This window comes from Octopus sinensis, unplaced genomic scaffold, assembly GCF_006345805.1.
Source record: "Octopus sinensis unplaced genomic scaffold, ASM634580v1 Contig01413, whole genome shotgun sequence".
Classification (NCBI taxonomy): domain Eukaryota; kingdom Metazoa; phylum Mollusca; class Cephalopoda; order Octopoda; family Octopodidae; genus Octopus; species Octopus sinensis.
Window position 1 is genome coordinate 32501 of NW_021824833.1, and position 22500 is coordinate 55000.

A 22500-nucleotide genomic window follows, 5' to 3' on the forward strand; every position below is an offset into this window, starting at 1 on the left:
GGGGAGGGAAAGAGGATATCTTGCTTATCTAAATCCAGTCATAATAGAATCTTCTGGAAGACACATGGTGCATCAAGGAAGAAAGGTTTATTTCACAGAAACTGAAGTTATAGAAGTGATGAAAGCGTTCAAATGTGGCGAAGCCGTAGGAAAGGATAAAATTCGGCCTGAGATGTTAAATGCCTTAAACAGATATAGAGCAACATTTATATACAGACATAGAAATATTTGCCCAAGTAGAGACATGTGACCATTCGTAAAAGAACTTTGCAGAAACCAGAAATTTCTCTTTAAACCCAAGACACTGCGAAATCCTACACAGCATGTCGTTCAATACATGGCCATATGCCTTTTCGACATCTACAAAACAAGGGTACACCTCTTCGCAATATTTCTATCGTTTAAGGCTACGAGCTGGCAGAAACGTTAGCACGCCGGGTCAAATGCTGAGCAGTATTTCGTCTGCCGCTACGTTCTGAATTCAAATTCCGCCGAGGTCGACATTGCCTTTCATCCTTTCGACTTCGATAAATTAAGGACCAGTTGCGTACTGAGGTCGATCTAATCGACTGGCCCCCTCCCACCAAATTCTCGGGCCTTGTGCCAAGAGTAGAAAACAATATTTCTATCGTTTATCGAAGACCTGCCATAGAGTAAATATCTGGTTGGTTGTGCCGTGTCCTGAACGGAAGCCACACAGCTCTTCAACAAGTTTGAGCGCAACACTTTCCCTCCATCTCTTTCCCAGACCTCTAGCGTAGATTTTACTAGTGATGTTCAATAAGGAGATTCCCTGTAAATCAAATATTGTCTCTAGCTTCTCTTTTATAAAAAAAAAAATAGTGGTTATCACTCTGCATCGCCATTGTATGTCATTGTAACTGTATCTACATTATTAAAGACATTTGCGTTAAAAGTGTTCGAATGATTAAAATCCTCCATATTAATTATTATCGAGAAAATCTTTAAAGGCTGAGAAATCATTATTTCTAATCTAATGTGGTTCAGTTTCTTGTCTTGAATCTCATCCAAATCTGCTCACGTAACAATCATTATATTTATCACTCTCACAAAATAATATGATTATATTAATCATCAAACAAGATACGACGATATAAATCATTACACGTTGTAATTACATTAAGAGAAGTAATGATAAAAGCATTCAGTAGCCGGTGTCGTTGGAAATATTTCCCCAACAGGAAATTATGCCGGTGACATGAGTAAAAAGGTTTTCGAAATTGAATTCATTCAGAAAGACTTTCACTTATCTCTCTCTATATAAAGCTGAAGTTGTCTGTGTATGGCAGGTTTGGTAGCCTTCAACTAACACTATCTCCTCCGAGACCCTGCGGCGCAAGTTGACCAAAATTGAGAGTACGATACAAGAAGGTTTGCTCTTCCTTCCGTAGAAGAAAAAATTAAAATCGGACCATGTTAACCCCAAAAAGTTACATCAAAATGGTGCTTTTTTTCTATGAAAATCCCTATTTTTTACGATTTTTTGACTGCTGTGTCACCGTTTTTCGGTGTATTTCAACCAGAAAAATGTTCACTTAAAGAGAATAACAAGCTACATAATGCAAAATTCTAAAGGGTCGAAACAAACCCGAGCAACGCCGGGCGATACTGCTAGTATATAGATACGTCCTCTTCTATGTTCAAACCATCGTAAAAGAAAAACGAGAAACATCAACCAGCCAAATAATCATTACCTATCAACTTTGGTGCTTCAAAGTGGTTGCTTGATCTGCTAGATACAGTAATCAAATATCAATGAAATCATTCCCGGAAGACAGCCATTAACAAAATTTCCCCCAAGACACCTGATGAAGGCTGGAGAGTATATCCGCCGAAAGTTGTGTTAACAACAAACAGGATGTGGACAAATATCCGTCAAATGTAAATAATGTAAATAATAGCAACTTAACTTTTACATTTGAATTAGTGTTACTTCCAACTATACTTTTTTAGCTGATGACGGTTCACCGTCAACTGATACGAGATCCCAGGTGCAGAAAATACCCGTGAGTAAACATTTAGATCTTTGCCCAACAAACAAACACCCCAAATACCAATTTTTCCTTTAATATCAAAGCATCGGGTACACCTCTGTCTAATTCTGATTACATAAGGAAAATATATTCATTAAGAAATACAAACCAAAGCTAAATAATTTATAAGAACGCAACAGAATGAGTATATACACTAAACAATTACAAACAACGAAAATACAGGAAGTCAAAAGCTGAGGTAACGGGTTCCTTCCGAGACTCGGAACCCAAACTTCAAATACCTGTGTAATTACACTTTTCCGATATTACTGGCTGATGTCATCCTAGAAACTTCTCAGCTGGCCCCTCGTAATGTTGTAAGTTATTGAGGTAGTGGGACGCTCTTTATCCTGTATCAAATAGGACGAGAATAAAACTGGTGACACCATAACGCACACACACACATCCTTCCCACTGAAAGAAAACGTTTCGAGACGCCACTACGTCACTGGTAATGATTTCTCCTGTCACCGCTCATACTGGAGCATTGGTGTCAATTCCTCGATTCGTTCCGGCGAGTAAATAGCAGCCAGATTCTCTGAAATGTTATCATAACGAATGAGTGGCTGTGTGGTAAGAAGCTTGCTTACCAACCACATGGTTCCGGGTTCAGTCCCAGTGCGTGACACCTTGGGCAAGTGCCTTCTACTATGGTCTCGGGCCGACCAAGGCCTTGTGAGTGGATTTGGTAGACGGAAACTGAAAGAAGCCCGTCGTATATATGTATGTATATGTATATGTATGTGTGTACGTATTTGTGTGTGGGGGGTGTATGTTTGTGTGTCTGTGTTTGTCTCCCCAACATCGCTTGACAACTGATGCTGGTGTGTTTACGTCCCCATAACTTAGCGTTCGGCAAAAGAGCCCGATATAATAAGTACTAGGCTTACAAAAGAATAAGTCCTGGGATCGATTCGCTCGACTAAAGGCGGTGCTCCAGCATGGCCACAGTCAGATGTCTGAAACAAGTAAAAGAGTAAAAGAGTAACGAAAAATTAGCCAAGGTACGCTGGAGTGTACAAAAAGACTGTATTGCCGCAGCTGGAGCTCTTATGATCTTGGGTTTCTTTCAATTATAAATGAGATGCAGCTAAAAAAAATAGTCACAATAAGAACAACAACAACGACGACGACGACCATATATTTTTCCAGTTTGGTAAAAATGCAACCTTACGCAGTTATCTCCCACAACATAGTCTTGCGCTGTAAGAGTGCTCTCCCCTGCAAACATATCGCTATAGTCTATGCTGAATCAAGCTTTTCTACATCGATATGATAATAATAATAATAATCCTTTTTACTAAAGGCACAAGGCCCGGAATTTGTGGGGATGGTGATAATCGATTACATCGACCCCAGTACTCGACTGGTACTTAATTTATCGAACCCTGAAATGATAAAAGGCAAAGTCATCCATCATGCTAACAACTCTGCCTGCTCGCTGCTCAGCCGGTAGCTGAGGAGTACAGGGTTCGATTCTCGTTGCTACCTGCTGGCAACTATTGATAGACGCAGACATGGCTATGTGGTAAGAAGTTTGCTTCCCAACGACATGGTTCCCCGGGTTCAATCTCATTGTGTGGCACCTTGGGCAAGTGTCTACTATAGCCTCGGACCGACCGAAGGCATGTGAGTGGAGAAGCCTAACGAGTATATATATATATAGAGAGAGAGAGACATACATATATATATAATATATATATATATATATATATATATATATAATATATATACACGCACACGTGTATATATATGTCTGTGTGTGTGAGAGAGAGAGAGAGAGAGAGAGAGAGAGAGAGAGTTTGTATAAGGGAGCGAAACTACAAGGACTTTCCGTAGTCCGGTTGATGAGGAAATCGGCTGCGAATGATCCTTGTTTTTGTCCTGTTTGCCGTTTGTCACACACACACAAACACACATATAGTGAATAGAATTATTTACATTATTTACATTTGACGGATATTTGTCCCCTCTTGTTTGTTGTTTCAGCTGATATACCCTCCTCTTGGGGAAATTTAGAACCTGGGTTCTCATTATTATTATTATTATTATTATTATTATTATGGTCACTGGCTGGAATCGAACTCGGAATCTTGAGGTTAGTAGCTTAACCACTACGCCATATGCCTGTGGACAATAATGGAATGGATTTTTAGGGCTTATAAATCTAATATTATCCTATCCTTCCTTAACACCGGTTCCCATATGCTACTTATATCTACACTCGGTCTGCTTAGGATGCTGGTGTGTCCTAGCATATTTGCTGCTTCTTTTAGTTTTCGTATTTTCCAGTGTCTATTATTTTAACTTCATCCCACAGCGGGTGGTGGTTTCCATTTTTCCATACATGATCAGCTATACCCGATTTATCTGTACCCGTCAAATGTAAATAATGTACATAATTCCTCATCTCTTAAATATAGAAATGTAGTGAATAAAAGTTTTGAGTTTGCGTGAAAACAAGAGCATTGCCATTTAAGTCTATATAATTTATGATATGTGTGCATGTTACTTCATACAATTATGAAGCCAAACTCTGGGTCACAATATTCCACATACGGTAGAGATATGGAACAGAAGCTGAGACAAAACTGTTGTCTCATGTAAAGTTTTTGAGTCCGTCGAAGCCATTCATGCTACATTTTCTGGTGGCCAAACGACATCCAAATGTTATGGCGTCTTCTACAGAAAGTCCCTGGAGCAGAGAGTAAATTGTGCCGGCTGTGAATGTGTCTCCGGCGCCTAATGAATCCTCGGGGTTTGTTAACTTTTCTGCAGGACTGTGGTAAATCGCTCCGTTTGAAAGTCGACAGGTGGCGCCCTGTTCACCCCACGTACATATCAGAGCTTCACTGAAAGAACATTAAAATTTAATGTTAATTGAATATTAAATCTATGTTATATCTTGAGAGGGTCTTTACGCCAATAATTATAACACTGGTTCAATATCACTTCTTTATTGTTAGTCGGTTAAATATCTCAGAACAGACTTTGAAGAGAGAGGACAAGTCACTGAGAAAGTGGCAAATAGCGACAAAAGGACTTTGACTAACAAACAACCGATTGATTGTTTTGTCAGCATATTAAATAAATGATTGATCAGTTAGTCGGTGAAATATTTAACCATTTAATTAACAATAAAGTGGTATTTAATCAGTGCGTGTGCTACTATTATTGGCATGATGACCCTCCCAAAACAAGATTAGTCTCAACACACGAATCCTATTAACCAAATACAAATATGAAATAAATCTATGCTAATTAATTGGTTAGTGAATGTTAAATGAATGTTAGTAAAGAAATTAGCAAATATATACCAAGTAACCACCACCACTGCCACCATCGCAACCACAACAACAACAGCATCAACAACACACTTCGCTCGCTCGAGATTGCAGCATTAGACTACAACGAAAGAATCGTGCTACTTCGCAGCATTCATTTCTATCTTTTTTCTGGGGTTTTTTTTCTTTTCTTTTAGGTGAAGGCTACAGACTATTTGAAAAGTTTTGAAGATAAAAATTATTAATCGTATTAACACCGTTAAATTATCAAATATGTAATATAATTTCTTAAAGAGAGAGAGAGAGAGAGAGAGAGAGAGAGAGAGACAGTGACAGACAGACAGACAGACAGACAGACAGACAGATTGACAGATAGATAGATAGATAGATAGATAGATAGATAGATAGATAGATAGATAGATAGATAGATAGATGCAACAAAATTTCTTTCTGGGGTTCATTACAATCTGCTCCCTCTTAATAATTTTGAGTCCTTTCTACGAATTTAATCCAGAAACTCAGTCCCCCTCAACAACTCCCACAGCTTCTACACACAACATTTCTTCTTCTCGCCATAAAATTAAGTAAAAAAAGATGTCGGTTGGTCATCTCGACTCTGTTTACCTTTGTGGACAGGAAATTGCCAATCCCGTTACTGCTTCTTCCATGGAGGAATATCCTCGGAATTTAGCGTAGTCTTTGCCAAGAAACACATAATTTGGTTCACACAAGAGAATCTCTAACAGACAAAATAGAAAACGTATAGGTCACTGTTAGTGTATTCAAGACACAGTATTCGGTGATAAGTACATTGTCTGGTCTACACATAATGTGCGTGTGTATATTAGCATGTGAATGCTTATTGTGTGTATATTTGTGTGTGTGTGTGTGTGTGTGTGTGTGTGTGTGTGTGTGTGTGTGTGTGTGTGTGTGTGTATTTGCGGGAGATTTGGTTCCTATATTAAATCATGGAACGTAATACCTGTATCCTTCGTTAGTTCACCGTCCTGACCTTTGGTACTACTAAATCGTATCATTTACTCCGTATAATATTTATTTTTTTGTCAAGAAACTGGCAAACGGTTCGCTTCAACTTACCAAATTCTTTTTCAGGTTTTTCGACTTCAACAGACGTTATAATTCTTTCCTTTAAGTTTTTCGATCGGTTGGTATCGGAAAGATACTGGAGAATCTTCTTGAGCTGCCGAATATTTTCGGTGCCACTCAGAGCCTGCAAACGCAAGATTGAAACAAATGAGAAGCCGCAGACATTCCGCTATTGTTAACAAAGAAGACTTTGCACGCGCCAGTCACAGCCAATTTACTTCATGTATGTCCCGGCTGGACATTTATCTCCATGTCGGACTTGTAAGAAGGTGGAGCGGTTAACTGGTCAAGGACCCTGAGAGCAGCTTCCTGGGATAATTTAATGAGCCTCGTTCTTATAAATTTGTTTTTAACTCATTGCAGCCTTGGAGATTGACAGCCTCTGCTCCCGGGCCGAACGATTCTTGCAATCCGCAGAAAATAATGATTCCTTTAATAGACACAAGGCTGACGGGAGGGAAATCGATGATATCGATCTCGGTTCTTGATTGTATGAGATTTTATTTTCGAATCAGTCCCGGGAGGATGAAAAGCAATGTTGAACCTCGGCGAAATTTGAACTAAGAAAGCAAACAGCCTGAAAAAACACAGCAAGGCATTTTGTACGAAGGCTCCAATGACTTTACCAATTCGTGTTCTAATCCACACAATTTTAGAAATAACCAATTGCGGAGGTGATATCAGCAACCATTCAGTCCAGCAAATACCTATTTCTTTACTACCCACAAGAGGCTAAACACAGAGAGGACAAAAAAGGACAGACAAACGGATTAAGTCGATTGCATCGACCCCAGTGCGTAACTGGTACTTAATTTATCGACCCCGAAAGGCAAAGTCAACCTCGGCGGAATTTGAACTCAGAACGTAACGGCAGACGAAATGCCGCTAAGCATTTCGCCCAGCGTTCTAACGTTTCTGCCAGCTCGCCTCAGTAAATACCATCAAGGAAAAACACCATCATTGTCTCAGAGCCAGAAGAGAAGTCCAGTTCAGTAAAACGTGAATCAACATCATGGCTACTTTCCATATCTCCAGGCTGGTAGATGAGTGTGTATCTGGAAACGGTTAAAGTTGCAGCAACACGTTATACTAATAACGCTCCATCTAGACATAGCGATTGCCTCAAATTCCATCAAACAAATGATCATGTGGGAACTAACTGTGCCCTGAGAATAACACATGGGGAAAGCTCACGGCAGGAAGTTGGCCAAGTACCAGAAGCTGGTAGGGCAGTGCAGTAATCGAAACTGGCAGGTATTGTTTCAAGGCAATTGAAGGAGGGGTTTTTAGGGCGTTCATTCTGCAAAACTTTGACTGGGATGGGAGTTACTGGAGCAGCAAAGAGGAGGGCCATAGGTTCCATCAGTGAAGCTGCAGAGAAGGCCATTAGATGGTGGCTTTGGATGAAGAGGGTAGACCAGTGCAAGCTGGGACTCGATCAACTGAGCGAGGCGGGGTCTGATATTGAAGAACTTCAAAACCCCGGAGATCCTAGATACATCACTGACGATGTATCCCAGAGCATCCGTAAGATGTATCGTAAAACTAAACTAGTTTTAATAATTTTGTAAATAATTAAAATAGTTTAAAGCATACCGACCTCAAAATGAATCCATTTAAAGGCATTCTTATGTAAATCAATTCTCAGGAATTCCTCAAAAGTTACCGAAGGAAGGTTTCTAAAAAGAAAAAAAAACATACAAAAGCATAAATGAGACTTGTGTATTTCATATGACCGCACAGTCATTATACATAATACTAAAACGTTCTGAGTTCAAATTCCGCCGAGGTCGACTTTGCCTTTCATCCTTTCGGGGTCGATTAATAAAGTACCAGTTACGCACTGGGGTCGATGTAATCGACTTAATCCCTTTGTCTTTCCTTGTTTGTCCCTTCTGTGTTTAGCCCCTTGTGGGTAGTAAAGAAATATATACATAATGCTAAAACTTATATATGGGACATGTATATTTTCTGTGAAAGGAAATGATTTACTTTATCACATCTTAAATATTTTATGTGCGAGGTCGTTGTCCTGATTTTTTTTTATTCTACTAATTAGAAGCGACATGCTCTCGAGATCGTGGTTTCGATTCCCGAATCAGGCAGTGGGTTGTATTTTGGGCCAAAACACTTCATTTCACGTTGCTCCAGTCCACTCAGCCGTAAATGGGTCACTCTGCAATGACCTGGCGTCCCGTTTAGGCGTGGGGGCCGGAGTGTTGTGATTACGGTCACGTATCAACTGTAGAAATCTGGTAACCGGCCCTATGAGTATGAAAACTCGAGGCAGTAAGGCCCAGAGACTTGTGGATATTACCAGCCGTCCCCTACCGTCTTCTCTATAATAGAAGCTGTTTCCGCACAACAAACTCTGTAATATAACTCCGTTCACGTGACCATCACATGACCATATCACGTTTATTAACATAATCTCGAGGATCCCAAGAAATTTGTAATCGTCTTTATCGGCAATTAATGGCGGTACTAAAGGAACAGATTGAATTAATGTAAGTTAACTTTTCCGTGGTATGTAGAGGCGCATGTCTTAGTGGTTAAGGTTATTGTGGTTTCGATTCCTGGATCGGGCGATGCGCTATGCTCTTGAGCAAGACACTTCATTTCACATTGCTCCAGTCCACTCAGCTGGAAAAATGAGTAAGCCTGTCACGGATCAGCGTCCCATCCCGGGACGAGAAACCGGGAAACCGGTCATAAGCCCCTTGCAGAGTAATGTAGACTAACCGAACTTCCTCATGGCATCTATACAAAATAATGTGAACCGATCGAATGCAAGTAAACAGTTGGGTTGGAGCGAACTAGTGACAGAATGTATCAGCAATTGAGGAACCTTTCTTTCTGTCCTCAACTGGGTGAAGTCATAGGGGTACGGCCGGACCATATAGTGAAGTCACAGGGATACGGCCGGATCATATGGTGGAAAAAAGGTTTGGAAAAAAGAAAGAAAATTAGGAGAATCGATCCCAATTATATAACTGGTACTTTATGTATCGACCCCCGAAGGGAAGAAAGGTCAACTTGGCCTCAACAGGATTTAAACGCAGAACAGCGCAGTGAAATAAAAAGATCACCAAGAAATAGTCTAGCCGAGGTTTTAACAACTTCACTGACTCGGTGCCTATTTAATGCCCATAGATTTAGTTGATGCATTTAAATAGATAAAATTTAGAATATGTTCGTTTAAACTGTTTTTGGTAGCATAAAAGACGAATACGCGCACTTCACGCGTCACATTTTCAGCAGCGCATATTCAGGGGAAAAAAACACAAGATTATAAAGCATCAAAGCTTGTACTACTTAAACCAAATTTGCATAAAGGACTTGTGGGGGTGTTTTTAAGCAGAATTTGGGGGGAAAAAAATTTGTCTTGTATGCCATTAAGTTCGGTAAAAAGTTAAAAATTAGAATAAATCGGTTTTCTACAAGAAAAATTTTAACATTTGGTACTAAACTTTTCTTCAGGAACGATTCTTATCCCTATCCGAAGAGTGAATGAATAGGATGTAATAAGAAAAGGATACAGACAGAGAAGGTTGGGAAGGGGGGGGGTAGAAAATAGTGAAGGAAAACCATCAAACTTGACACACATTGTCAACTCACATTGGGGGAGACAGGATTGTTCTAGAAGCATTCAAAGAGTTGATAAGCACCACTGTCTGAATATTGATGTGTCCATCGTGGAAGATGCAGCTGGATATGTCAATATTATATTTGGCGAAGTCTTCGATAAGAACCTGCAACATAGATTGTGAGTGAGTGTATATATACATATATATATATATATACATATATATATATATATATATATATATATATATATATACATATATATATATATATATATATAATATATATATATATATATATATATATATATATATATGTGTATGTATGTATGTAGTATGTATGTATGTATGTATATATATATATATATATATATATATATATATATATATAGTGTGTTATGAGAATTTTATGGTAACTCAACGATTTACATATTTTATCCTTATGAAAAACTGAGACCATACTAAAGAGGGTTGTTGAGTCTAGTTGCGTATAAACTAAAAATATGAAGAATCTTTGTTAGAAATCGCCCTTGTCACACTGCGTGGCACCTTGAGCAAGTATCTTCTACTATAGCCTCGGGCCGATCAAAGCCTTGTGGATTTGGTAGACGGAAACTGAAAGAAGCCCGTCGTATATATGTATATGTATATATGTATGTGTGTGTATATGTTTGTGTATGTGTTTGTCCCCTCAACATCGATTGACAACCGATGCTAGTGTGTTTACGTCCCCGTAACATAGCGGTTCGGCAAAAGAAACCGATAGAATAAGTACTAGGCTTACAAAGAATAAGTCCTGGGGTCGATTTGCTCGACTAAAGGCAGTGATCTAGCATGGTCGCAATCAAATGACTGAAACAAGTAAAAGAGTATATATATTTGGTCCACAGCTCCTTCCCTGACCCTACCTCCCAACCTGGCTCGTTCCCCTGCTCCCGCCCACGTTGCCACACTTGCCCTTACCTCTCCAACACCACCCTCCTCACTGGCACCCAACATCGACCCTATCGCATCATCAACTCCTTCACCTGCACCTCCAGTAATATCATCTATTGCATCTCTTGCTCTCTCTGCCATTCCCTGTACATCGGACAAACGGGACGCCGCTTGGCTGACTGGTTCGCGGAACACCTCCGTGACATCCGCCTTGCCAACGACACACCGGTCTCACGCCATTTCCGCTCCACCGGTCACTCCTTGCAACACCTGTCTGTGTTCGGTTTGTCCTTGCACAGAGGCCATCCGGATTCCCGTTTGCGCCGTGAACAGGGATTAATCTTCTCTCTTCGCTCTTTTACGCCATTTGGTCTCAACTCCACACTTTTCATCTAACCCACCCCCCGACTCCTATTTCTCTTCAGTCCTTCATCTTTTCACCCCTACTCTCTTTCCCTCCTTTCCCTTCTTCCCTCCTCTTCTTTCCTCTTTCTTCTTCCCTCTTCCCCTTCTCTCTTTCTCTCTTTCTCTCTGCTCCCTCACTCCCCTTCTCTCATCATACATACATACATACATACACACGTCCAGACCTTTCATACGCACCACATACTCTCTCATACACACACGCACCCTTATGTTGGGGCAAAGTCATTTGACCCTGTTATCTCCCCTATTTTCACTCTTGCGTCTCACGTTTGGTCTCTGACTTCTGGCCAGAATCGCCATGTTGAATCGCTAGCTTCTGCACGCATTTTTTTCTCTCCTTGTTTCTCTCCGTGTTTCTTTTCTGTGTATCTTTCTATCGAAGAGCGTAGGCTCGAAACGTAAAAGACTTGTTTTATTTATATTCCTGAGCGCCATACTAATACAATTGTTTGTTTGTACTCCACCTGCCTTCGTCTTTTATTTATTTTCATAAAGCTTCCCGTTATATATATATATAATTGTATAATAATATATCATAACAATTTGAAACGACAATTGTTACATACAAACAAAATGACTGAAAAACAATGAGCTAACCCCAGCCAGAATCGAACCTACAAATCAACGCTAACACGGTTCCTTGCACATCCGATTGGGCCAAACGCTCACCCATCAATTTCAGTCAAATTTAATTAATATATACTTAAACTGCCTAATACTACATATAATATATAGGCATGGCTGTGTGGTAAGAAGTTTGCTTCCCAACTACATGGTTCCGGGTTCAGTCCCACAGTGTGAGCTACACATGGAAAAGACATAGATGCCGGAACCATGTAGTTGGGAAAGAAGTTTCTTATCACACAGCCACCCTGAACCTCTATGATAAGTTTAAAGAGATATTAAAGATATGAAAACTGACGCTTTCTCGTAGCTACTGGCCATACTTCCGAAGAACGCACAAGGTTGTCCAAGGAGGGACAAAACAGTTGAGTTATTCGAAGCGTTACCACCTCGTCTCCATTCTTGATGAATAACTCTGCAACACAAGAACAAAAAATACAAATGATAATTAAAAATAATGATGATAATTAAATAGGGAGCGATTGTATATAATTACTAATTATATCTAATTAGATAACTGATACACTTAAACAATTGTTTAGTTTGGTGTTGTGATATTGTCTTCGCTGTCTTTGCCGCCGTGAAATCTAAATGGACATTGAGACAGTTGAAAAGTGCGGATAACAAAACGGGCTCCGAGGAGCAGCCGTTTTATGTCTATCATCGGAACTACATTTGGAGCTCGAGGGGGAATTTTGGAGCAAAGGGGCCCTCTTGTACCAAAGAGCACTCTTTCGATAGACAACACGTTGATCTCATAAGTGTCGCATGGTGGAAATAAACGCATTTACCAAACATTCAATTCATTTCATTTTTTTTTTTTTGCATTTTAATTTGTACATCTGTACTCCCGACTGCATACAAGTGCATATATAAAACGACGTTCTTTATTTTTTTTATCATTATTTGCTGATATCAAAATAAGTAGAATATTGAAAAATAAAAATATTTTGTAGCGGGTCATTTGTGACTCCAAGGGTCGAAAGGGGGCCTTTAGCCAAAATAGGTTGAGAACCTTTGATCTAAATTAATCATTTCCAGTTAAAAGATGGCAACGAAATGTTTTACTTTATACCAAAAATAGAAACTGAAAAGACATTCGGCAAAGCAATTGAAACTAACCAAGGCAATACTCCAGTATAGCCGCAGTCTGAAAGAATATAATAATAAAAGAATACAAATTCTTACAGTGTATCAGTATCTTCGTCCGGGTATTTGGGGCAAATGTTTACAATATCAATACACACTAAACCAACGAATAAAACCTTCGGTTTCTCTTCTGAATCGCTGAAAAATGTAAATGGATTCTGAGTTATTGCTCGAAACATTTTTCATTGTTTAAGTAAAAACTGACGTAAAGAAGAAACAGGCGTTAATGCATTAATATAGCATCAGTGGGTTTTGAACCCAGCACATAGAGGTTTGCAACTAAATACTACAGCGTATTTCATGTGCCATTACGTGATCTTAGATTTCTGTTGTTGTTGTTGTTGTTGTTGTTGTTGTTGTTGTTGTTGCTGTTGTTGTTGTTATTATTATTATTATTGTTGTTGTTATTATTATTATTATTATTATTATTATTGTTATTATTATTATTATTATTATTATTATTATTATTATTATTATTATTATTATTATTATTGTTGTTGTTGTTATTATAGCACAATGGTTAGCTCACCGGGCGAAATGCTTAACGGTATTTCGTCTGTCTTTACGTTCTGAGTTCAAATTCCGCCGAGGTCGACTTTGCCTTTCATCCTTTCGAAGTCGATAAATTAAGTACCAGTGAAACACTAGAGTCGATGTAATCAACTAGTCCCCTCCACAAAATTTCAGGCCTTGTGCCTCTAGTAGAAAGGATTGTTATTGTTATATTGATTTTAAATTACGCCGAGATTGACTTTGCCATCTAAGTTCAAGTGTCACCAAAGTCGACTTTGTCTTTCATTCTTTCCGATTCGATCAAATAAGTACATGTTGAATACTGGGGTCCATATAATCGACTAACCCTTTCCCCAATATTTTAGCCCGTGTGCCTGAAGTAAAAAAGACTGATAGCACGTCGGTGAAAATGTTTAGCGGCATTTCTTCCGGACATACATTCTGAGTTCAAATTCCACCGAGGTCGATTTTGCCTTTCGGGGTTGATAAAATAAGTACCAGTTAATTACTGAAGTCAATGTAATCGACTTTGCTGGCCTTGTGCAAAAATTTGAAATTATTATTATTATTATTATCGGCGAGGTGGCAAAACCGTTAGCATACCGGACGAAAATGCTAAGCGGTTTTTCGTCTGCCGCTAAGTTCTGAGTTCAAATTCCGCGGAAGTCGACACTGCCTTTTATCCTTTCGGGGTCGATAAATCAAGTACCAGTGAAAGACTGGGGTCGATGTAATCGTCTTCTTCCCTCCCCCGAAATTTGAGGCCTTGTGCCTCCAGTAGAAAGGATTATTATTATTATTATTGAGTGAGAGAGCAGTTCATGCCATCAAAGTGACACTGGGGAAAAATATACGAAGCCCAATATACCCATCATGACTACCCGTCTGATAAGGGCACACCAGGCACATGCATCACAACCATATGTGCGCGACATGGTGATCTCATATCAAGATAAACAGCACATGACCTTGCAGGTGGGGCCCAGTTAGAATTTTCTTCAGGTTGAGTAGCCCATCCCGCTCAAGCGGTCCCTGAATAAGGGTTGTTTAAGGATGTTGAAAGAACCACCCATGTTTCCAGAGTTGAATTATTCAAACCCCAAAGAATCCCTCTCAACACATGGCTATGATGCTCCCCCACTACTTCTGCTCGTGATCAGAGATGCACATATCGTCAGCCACTAAGGGACATGCTCAACTGGTTAAGGTCAAACAACTGACAAGCAAATCTGTGGTATTGAGCAGAATATTTGCTGTAGCCCATCTTTTATACCAAGACAAAACAATGTACATGATAACACTTCCAATCAGTTGATAACACTTCCAATCAGTTTATTATTATTATTATTATTATTATTATTATTATTATTATTATTATTATTATTATTATTATCATTATTATTATTATTAAGAAATAGATTAAGACTTACCGCAAGTGAGACATATCTGGTTGTCAGTTATAAACAGAAGTGTGTGTGTGTGTGGCTGTCTGTCTGTGTACTTTTTTTTTGATTTTGGTTTAAAGTTGATAATGACTTCGAAGTTTCATTGCTGCTGGTTCATCAAACTGCAATGTAGAATTATAACAACAAGATTTTTAAAGTGAATAAATGTAAAATAATTGAAGAAGAATTCTATGATTGCATGCTTGTAATCATGTGACGGGGGCTGAGAGGTGACATAGTTTCGGCACTATGAGACTTAAAGTTTCGTAAGCTTCTTACAGAGAAACCTAGCTCGGGGTTAGGTGTACAAACACATGGACGCACACACACACACACACACACACACACACACACACACATATATATATATATATATATATATATATATATTATCCCACATATATATAAGTGGCTGTGTGGTGAGAAGCTTGCTTCTCAAGCACATGGTTCCGGGCTCATCCCATTGCATGGCACCTTAGGCAAGTGTCTTCTACTATAGCCCCAGGCCGACCAAAGCCTTGTGAGTGGATTTGGTAGACGGAAACTGAAAGCAGCCCGTCGTATGTATATATATATATATATATATATATATATATATATATATATATATATATATATATATATATAGATATATATAAACTGTAGTTGTGTGAGTGTCTGTCCCCTTCGATTTAGATTCCTAACTACTCCCACATTTTGCGGTGCAGTTTAACCAAATTCGGGTATCTTATAGTCGTGATTCATATCGAGCCCGTCTGGCTATTAGCGCGCGTCTACGATGAGTCTACGATTTTTAAAATAATTTAACATCATTTTTTATTCCATTTTAATGCATATTTTTTCGTGTGTCGATGGCGGCGGAGTTGGCGTCCACGCTCACAGCTGCACCTGTGTTGCTTCTCCCCCTTCTTCCCTCCCTCGTGAAGCTGTGGGGAAGGGAGTGTAAGGAAATCAACGTCGTAAAGCATTGTCAAGGAGACCAGCGTTCTTTTAGAACAACGACTTCATGGCTTGAAGACACCAAAACAGAAATGGCTAAGAAAGCCCGAATTGGCATCTATAAGGGAAGTAACTCTCTAAAAATGCTTATATAGTTATTTCCCTTACAAACCCGAGCAACGCCGGGCGATACTGCTAGTATATATATATATATGTATGTATGTATTTATATGTTTGTGTGCCTGTGTTTGTACCTCACCATCGCTTGAGAACTGATGTTGGTGTGTTTACGTCCCCGTAACTTAGCGGTTCGGTAAAAGAAACCGATAGAATAAGTACTAGTATTACAAAGAATAAGTCCTCGGGTCGATTTGTTCGACTAAAGGCGTGCTCCGGCATGGCCGCAGTCGAATAACGGAAACCAATAAAACAAAGAATAAAAGAATATAAGTATGTATGTGTATGTATACGCGGGCGCCTGTGTATGTGTGTACGTGAGTGTGTGTGTGTGTATGTATGTGTGAGTCCGTCCTCTTCTCTCTATCAAAATTCTCTCACAAAGCTCAAGGTATGTTGCGTAATGTCACTGTTATTTAATAAGAGAGAGAGAGAGAGAGAGAAATGGAAGAAAAAATGAAGGAGAAGAGGAGGAGGAGGAGGAGGAGGAAGAAGAGGAAGAAGAAGATAAAGAAGAAGAAGAAGAAGAAGAAGAAGATAAAGAAGATAAAGAAGAAGATAAAGAAGAAGATAAAGAAGGAGGAGGAGGAGGAGGAGAAGAAGAAGAAGTAGATAAAGAAGAAGATAAAGAAGAAGATAAAGAAGAAGAAGGTAAAGAAGAAGAAGGGGAGGAGGAGGAGGAGGAGAGGAGAAGATAAAAAAGACGAAGAAGAAGATAAAGAAGAAGATAAAGAAGAAGGGGGAAGATGGGGAGGAGGAGAAGAAGAAGAAGAAGAAGAAGAAGAAGAAGATAAAGAAGATGGGGAGGAGGAGGAGAAGGAGAAGGAAGAGGAGGAGGAAAAGAATAAGATAAGAAGAAAGAAGAAGATAAAGAAAAAGGAAGAAGAAAAAGAAGAAGAAGAGAAGAAGAAGAAAAAGAAGAAGAAAAAAAGAAGAAAAAGAGAAGAAGAAGAAAAAGAAGAAAAGAAAAGAAGAAAGAAGAAGAAGAAGAAGAAGAAGAAGAAGAAGAAGAAGAAGAGAAGAAAAAGAAGAAGAAGAATGATATTAGCAAGAAAAAAAGCTAAGCAATTTTAGCGGTGAATAAAGAAGAGGAAAAAAGAAAGAACGCAGCACGATAAAAGGAAGGAAGAAGCTACGTAAAAAAGTTGTCGGAGTGAGGGGGTAACAAAGAAAGAAAGGCGGTAGGAGGGGAGTATAGAGTGACAGATAGAGAGAGAGAAAGAGAGAAAGAAACAGAGAGATGAAAGTAGAGAGAGGGTGAAAGAGAGAGAAAGAGAGAGAGAGATGGACGCGCACCCTCACAAAAATAAAAGCTCGTACGTTCGTAGGTTCAACATTTCCGCTACGTATCTGCTGTCGCTGTTGTGTCTATTATAGAAGATCGTCAAATAAAACATACATTGTTTGTATATTGTCATATTTATTATTATTATTATTATTATTATTATTATTATTATTTCATCATCATCATCATCATCATCATCATCATCATCATCATCATCATCATCATCATCATCATCATCATCATCATCATCATCATCATCATTCATTATTATATTATTAGTATTATTATCATTATTATTGTTATTATTATTATTATTATTTTTTTTTTTTTTTCTTCTTTCAAATTTGCTTCCATTTCTTGCCGAGTGTCTTCCCGACTCCTAGGGCAAAGAAACTCATAGTGTACATTGGTAGGCCATTAAACTAAACAATAGTTCGTTCATTTTTTTTTTAAGTTAAATTAAAATACATGAGCAGCAACAGTTCTCACATCGACAATGCTCTTCTCAATATCATTATTATTATTATTATTATTATTATTATTATCATTATTATTATTATTATTATTATCATCATCATCATCATCATCATCATCATCATCATTATTATTATCATTATTTTTATTATTATTATTATCATTATTATTATCATCATCATCATCATCATCATCATCATCATCATCATTATTATTATTATTATTATTATTAATATTATTATTATTATTATTATTATCATTATTCTTCTTCTTATTATTATTGTTGTTGTTGTTGTTATTATTATTATTATCAGTATTATTATTATTATCATTATTATTACTCCATTATTACTATTATTATTATTATTATTATTATTATTATTATTATTATTATTGTTGTTGTTGTTGTTGTTTTGTTGTTGTTGTTATTATCATACTCGCGTTTTCCGAATGCTTCCAGCTACGCAATAAAATATTTGATCCACCACTTATAAATAATAGAAAGCGGCTTATGTTATGTTTAACCCTGGGTCCAGCCTTTATTGAGTAGATTTATGATCAAGAGCGTTCAAGCCATGACCATCCTATCCTTTTTATGACAGTCGGGTATGATTTAAGAAAGTTGTAGCTGTTACTTCTAGCAAAACAAGTGACCACTTAAAATTTTGAGTGATAGCTGTGTATGTGTATGTGTGTGTTTAAGGGTGGAGATACACACATACACACACGTTTCCTTGTTTATGCGTATGTATACATGCATAGATGTGCATAGACGTATACATACATACACACGATCACGCGAGCATACACACACATACGTATAAACACACACACATACACATACACACACGCAACGATTTGCCAAAAAAGGCTAAGCAATGGCTGAAACAGTAAAGATAGAAGATCTTTGGGGTGGACAGAACGAACTTCACACAACCGGTACTCCGTCGGTTACGACGATTAGGATTCCAGTTATCCAATCAACGGAGCAACCTGCTCGTAAAATTTAACCAAGTGGTCGAGTACTCCACAAGCACACATACTCTCAACGTAATTCTTTGGGAGATTCACCGTGAAACAGTGTGTGACAACGTTGGCCCTTTTCAATTACAGGTACAACTCATGTTTTGCCAGCCGAGTAGACTGGACCAAGGGGAAATAATGTGCATTGCTCGAGGACACAAAGCGCCGCCAGGAATCGAACTCATGTCCTTACGATCGTTCGCCAGATATATACATAACCACTAAGCCACGCGCCTTCACACATACATAAATAAGAGCAAAGACTGCATTCGGTCATGAATGACCATGGGATTGAACCTAGAAAGTTCTCCTCCAAGGTACACGTCTCCCCTATCCAAGTCTCCTTTCTCCATGCCACTGATGTTATCCAAGGGAAAGGCAAAGGGGCCGATAGAGCGTGGCACCAGTGATGTCGCAACTCATATCTAATGCTGAGTAAACTGGAGCAACGTGAAATAAAGTGTCTTGCTCAAGAACACAACACGCAGCTCGGTCTGGGATTCGAACTCACAACCTCATGATTGTGAATCGAACGTTCTAACGACTGAGCCATGCGTCTTCACCTCACTTTTCACACACACATACAGCCGTTCAAGAATTTGGACCTGGAGATCTCCATTTCCAGCGATTTCGAGGGCCACCTCCCAGTGGTGTCGGGCGTCAACGGAGAGCCCTCGACTACAACAAGACGACCAAAGTTTTTTTTTTCTTTTCCAAGGTCAGGGGTCTCCCGCCCCTAAGCCCTAGACCATCACCTAATTACCCTTACCCGTCTGGTTGCTTAACAACAACACACATACATACATATACACATACATTATTTGATTCTCTGTTTGAAGAATTTCTAATAGGACATCCCTAACATGTTTTTCTATTACGCGTTTACTTTTTTGCAACTACTACTACCAAATGAAACACGTGTAATGGTGAATAAAAAATAAGAAGAAATTGTCCAGATTTGATATCTGATTACTCAGCAGGAAACATTTTCCAGTATTCTTAACTCTTATTAGGTAACAAGCTGGCAGAATCGTTAGCACACCGGTTTAAATGCTCAGCGGTATTTCATCCGTCTGCACATTCTGAGTTCAAATTTCGCCGAGGTCGTCTTTGCCATTCATCCATTCTAGGTAGGTAAAATAAGTACCAGTTACACATTGGGGTCGATGTAATTGTCTTAACCCCTTCTCCTAACTTGCTGGCGTTATGACAAATTTTGAAATCAATATTCTTTTACTCTTTTACTTGTTTCAGCCATTTTGACTGCGGACATGCTGGAGCACCGCCTTTAGTCGAACAAATCGACCCCAGGGCTTATTCTTTGTGAGCCTAGTACTTATTCTATCAAAGACCAGCTCCATCAAGATTAACAGCTTAGAGAATATCAAACAAATATGAGCAGACTTAGTTCATCTGCGAGGCACAGAAAAGTGGTCAACCGGTCAGGTTTATCAGTGAGGACAATGATATGCTTGTGGCACAAGCATTTACTCAGAGTTCCCAGAAATCAAAAAAAAAAGGGCGTTTCCAATAAACTAGGCTGGATTAACATTATGCAAAATAAGCACGTGCTCAGGACATTAGGGAAAAGGGCACCATAGAAAGGGTAAATGGTTTACGGCACAAAAGAAATCACTTTAAACTTGCTGAAATAATATTTGGGATGTCTTTATCTCTACTAAATATAGATGCAGATCTGTTAACCTAAGATTAATTTTGAGGATCTGACCAAAGACTTTGCAACTGAAAAAAGTTTTAGAGACTTCTCAAATACAAAGTGGATGTATAAAATATAACGATTATTTTCCATGTAACCGTTCGTTTTTGTTTCATTTTGAAAAATAAATATGTATTTTATGGCTTAAAAAAAAAGAAAAGAAATCATTATTACCTACGCCTTAACGAAGGCGGAGATATTGTTTTCAGTCGCATTTGTTAGTTTATCCGTGGACGAGATAACTCAAGAACCGCTGGATAGATTCGGATGAAACTTTCAGGGGTGTTTGGCCTCGTGACTGGCACAGTCTCATTAAATTTTGGGATCGATCCGGTACCGGACAAGAATTCTTTTTACTTTACACGTATATACAGCATGGCCGCAGTCAAATGACTGAAACAAGTAAAAGAGTAAAAGAGTATATACAAATTTTCACATTATTCTCTTGTACGCGCACACGGATACACACATATACTCACACATTTTCAACGTTGAACATTACCATCCCATTTCCATTGTACACGCGCAGGCAAATATACCTCTCTTACACACGCATTTATTCACGCTCAAACTCCCTCCTTCGTTATTCATCTTTCACCCCTTCCTTTCTGTATAATAGAACTAGCAGTATCGCCCGGCGTTGCTCGGGTTTGTTTCGACCCTTTAGAATTGGAATTTTAGAAAAGTAAAAATTTTGCATTATGTAGCTTGTCTCTTTAAGTGAACATCTTTCCTGGTTGAAATGCACCGAAAAATGGCGACACAGCAGTCAAAAAATCGTAAAAAATAGGGATTTTCATAGAAAAAAAAAACACCTTTTTGATGTAAATAATTTTTGGTGTTAACATGGTCCGATTTGAATTTTTTCTTCTACGAAATGAAGAGCAAGCCGTCTTCTATCATACTCTCAATTTTGGTCAACTTGCGCCGCAGGGTCTCGGAGGAGATTAATGTTAGTTGAAGGCTACCAAACCTGCCATACACAGACAACTTCAGCTTTATATTTAGAGATTACGAAGAAGAATGAAATGTTTGTTTTTTTTTAAACGAGGAAATTTTAAATAAAAATTTGGAAAAGAGAGAAAAAGAGAAAAATATATAAAAAGTCTGTGAAGAGGAGAAAACCAAAATAAATGGAAAAACTTACACAACACAGGTAAAGAATCTGGAGAGTTTGGTAGCGTTCCCGTGTAAGTGTGAGTGTTTGCGTGTGTGTGGATGTATGTATGTATATGTGTATATATATATTTATATATATTTATATATATATATATATATATATATATATATATATATATATATATATATATAATATATATATATATATATAATAAACACAGTAACAGACACTCTTTAATACCAACATTCTTTATGAGGAACAAAAGACAAGTGGCAGCGCTAAAATTGTTACTACTACTACCATCAAGCAGCCATAAGAAGGAAACCAACCACAGGCACCATGGGAATTTTGTAAGAAAAACATATGTAAACTTCTAGAATTAATATTAAGAGAGATAAAATTATTTTCCTTTCTCTTACAGCATGATTAAATCACCTTTAAAACGCTTGAAAACGGTAGCATATTTTGTTGAATATGTTAATATGTTTCTTTTGTACATGAGAAAGCTCTCGAAGCATCTACTTGTCTTTGCATTTTAATACGCACATGTACACATACACACACATATTCATTTATAAGAAGAATAACATGGAGATTGTGGAGTTAATTGTTTATTATTAACAGCAAGTTGACCCTTCTTACA

The 22500-nt window shown here is 38.3% G+C and overlaps 1 protein-coding gene across 9 annotated transcripts in view; it reads right to left on the minus strand.

The window, feature by feature from the left end:
• Positions 1 to 4375: 4375 nt before the first annotated feature.
• Positions 4376 to 22500, minus strand: part of LOC115227052 (ketohexokinase) — a 22422-nt gene continuing 4297 nt past the window's right edge. The window contains exons 1-9 of one of the 9 annotated variants that reach the window (XM_036498505.1): positions 16556 to 16573; positions 15108 to 15162; positions 13204 to 13302; positions 12312 to 12430; positions 10064 to 10196; positions 8046 to 8124; positions 6437 to 6569; positions 5963 to 6077; positions 4376 to 4906 (exon numbers count right to left, since the gene is read on the minus strand). In XM_036498505.1, coding sequence (XP_036354398.1) covers positions 4654 to 4906; positions 5963 to 6077; positions 6437 to 6569; positions 8046 to 8124; positions 10064 to 10196; positions 12312 to 12430; positions 13204 to 13302; positions 15108 to 15121 — 945 coding nt within the window. In that variant the 5' untranslated portion in view covers positions 15122 to 15162; positions 16556 to 16573 and the 3' untranslated portion in view covers positions 4376 to 4653. Of the gene's footprint in view, positions 4907 to 5962; positions 6078 to 6436; positions 6570 to 8045; positions 8125 to 10063; positions 10197 to 12311; positions 12431 to 13203; positions 13303 to 15107; positions 15245 to 16555; positions 16574 to 22500 lie in introns of those variants that run through there. The other 8 variants (XM_036498507.1, XM_029797986.2, XM_036498504.1 and 5 more) reach the window with 8 other exon arrangements.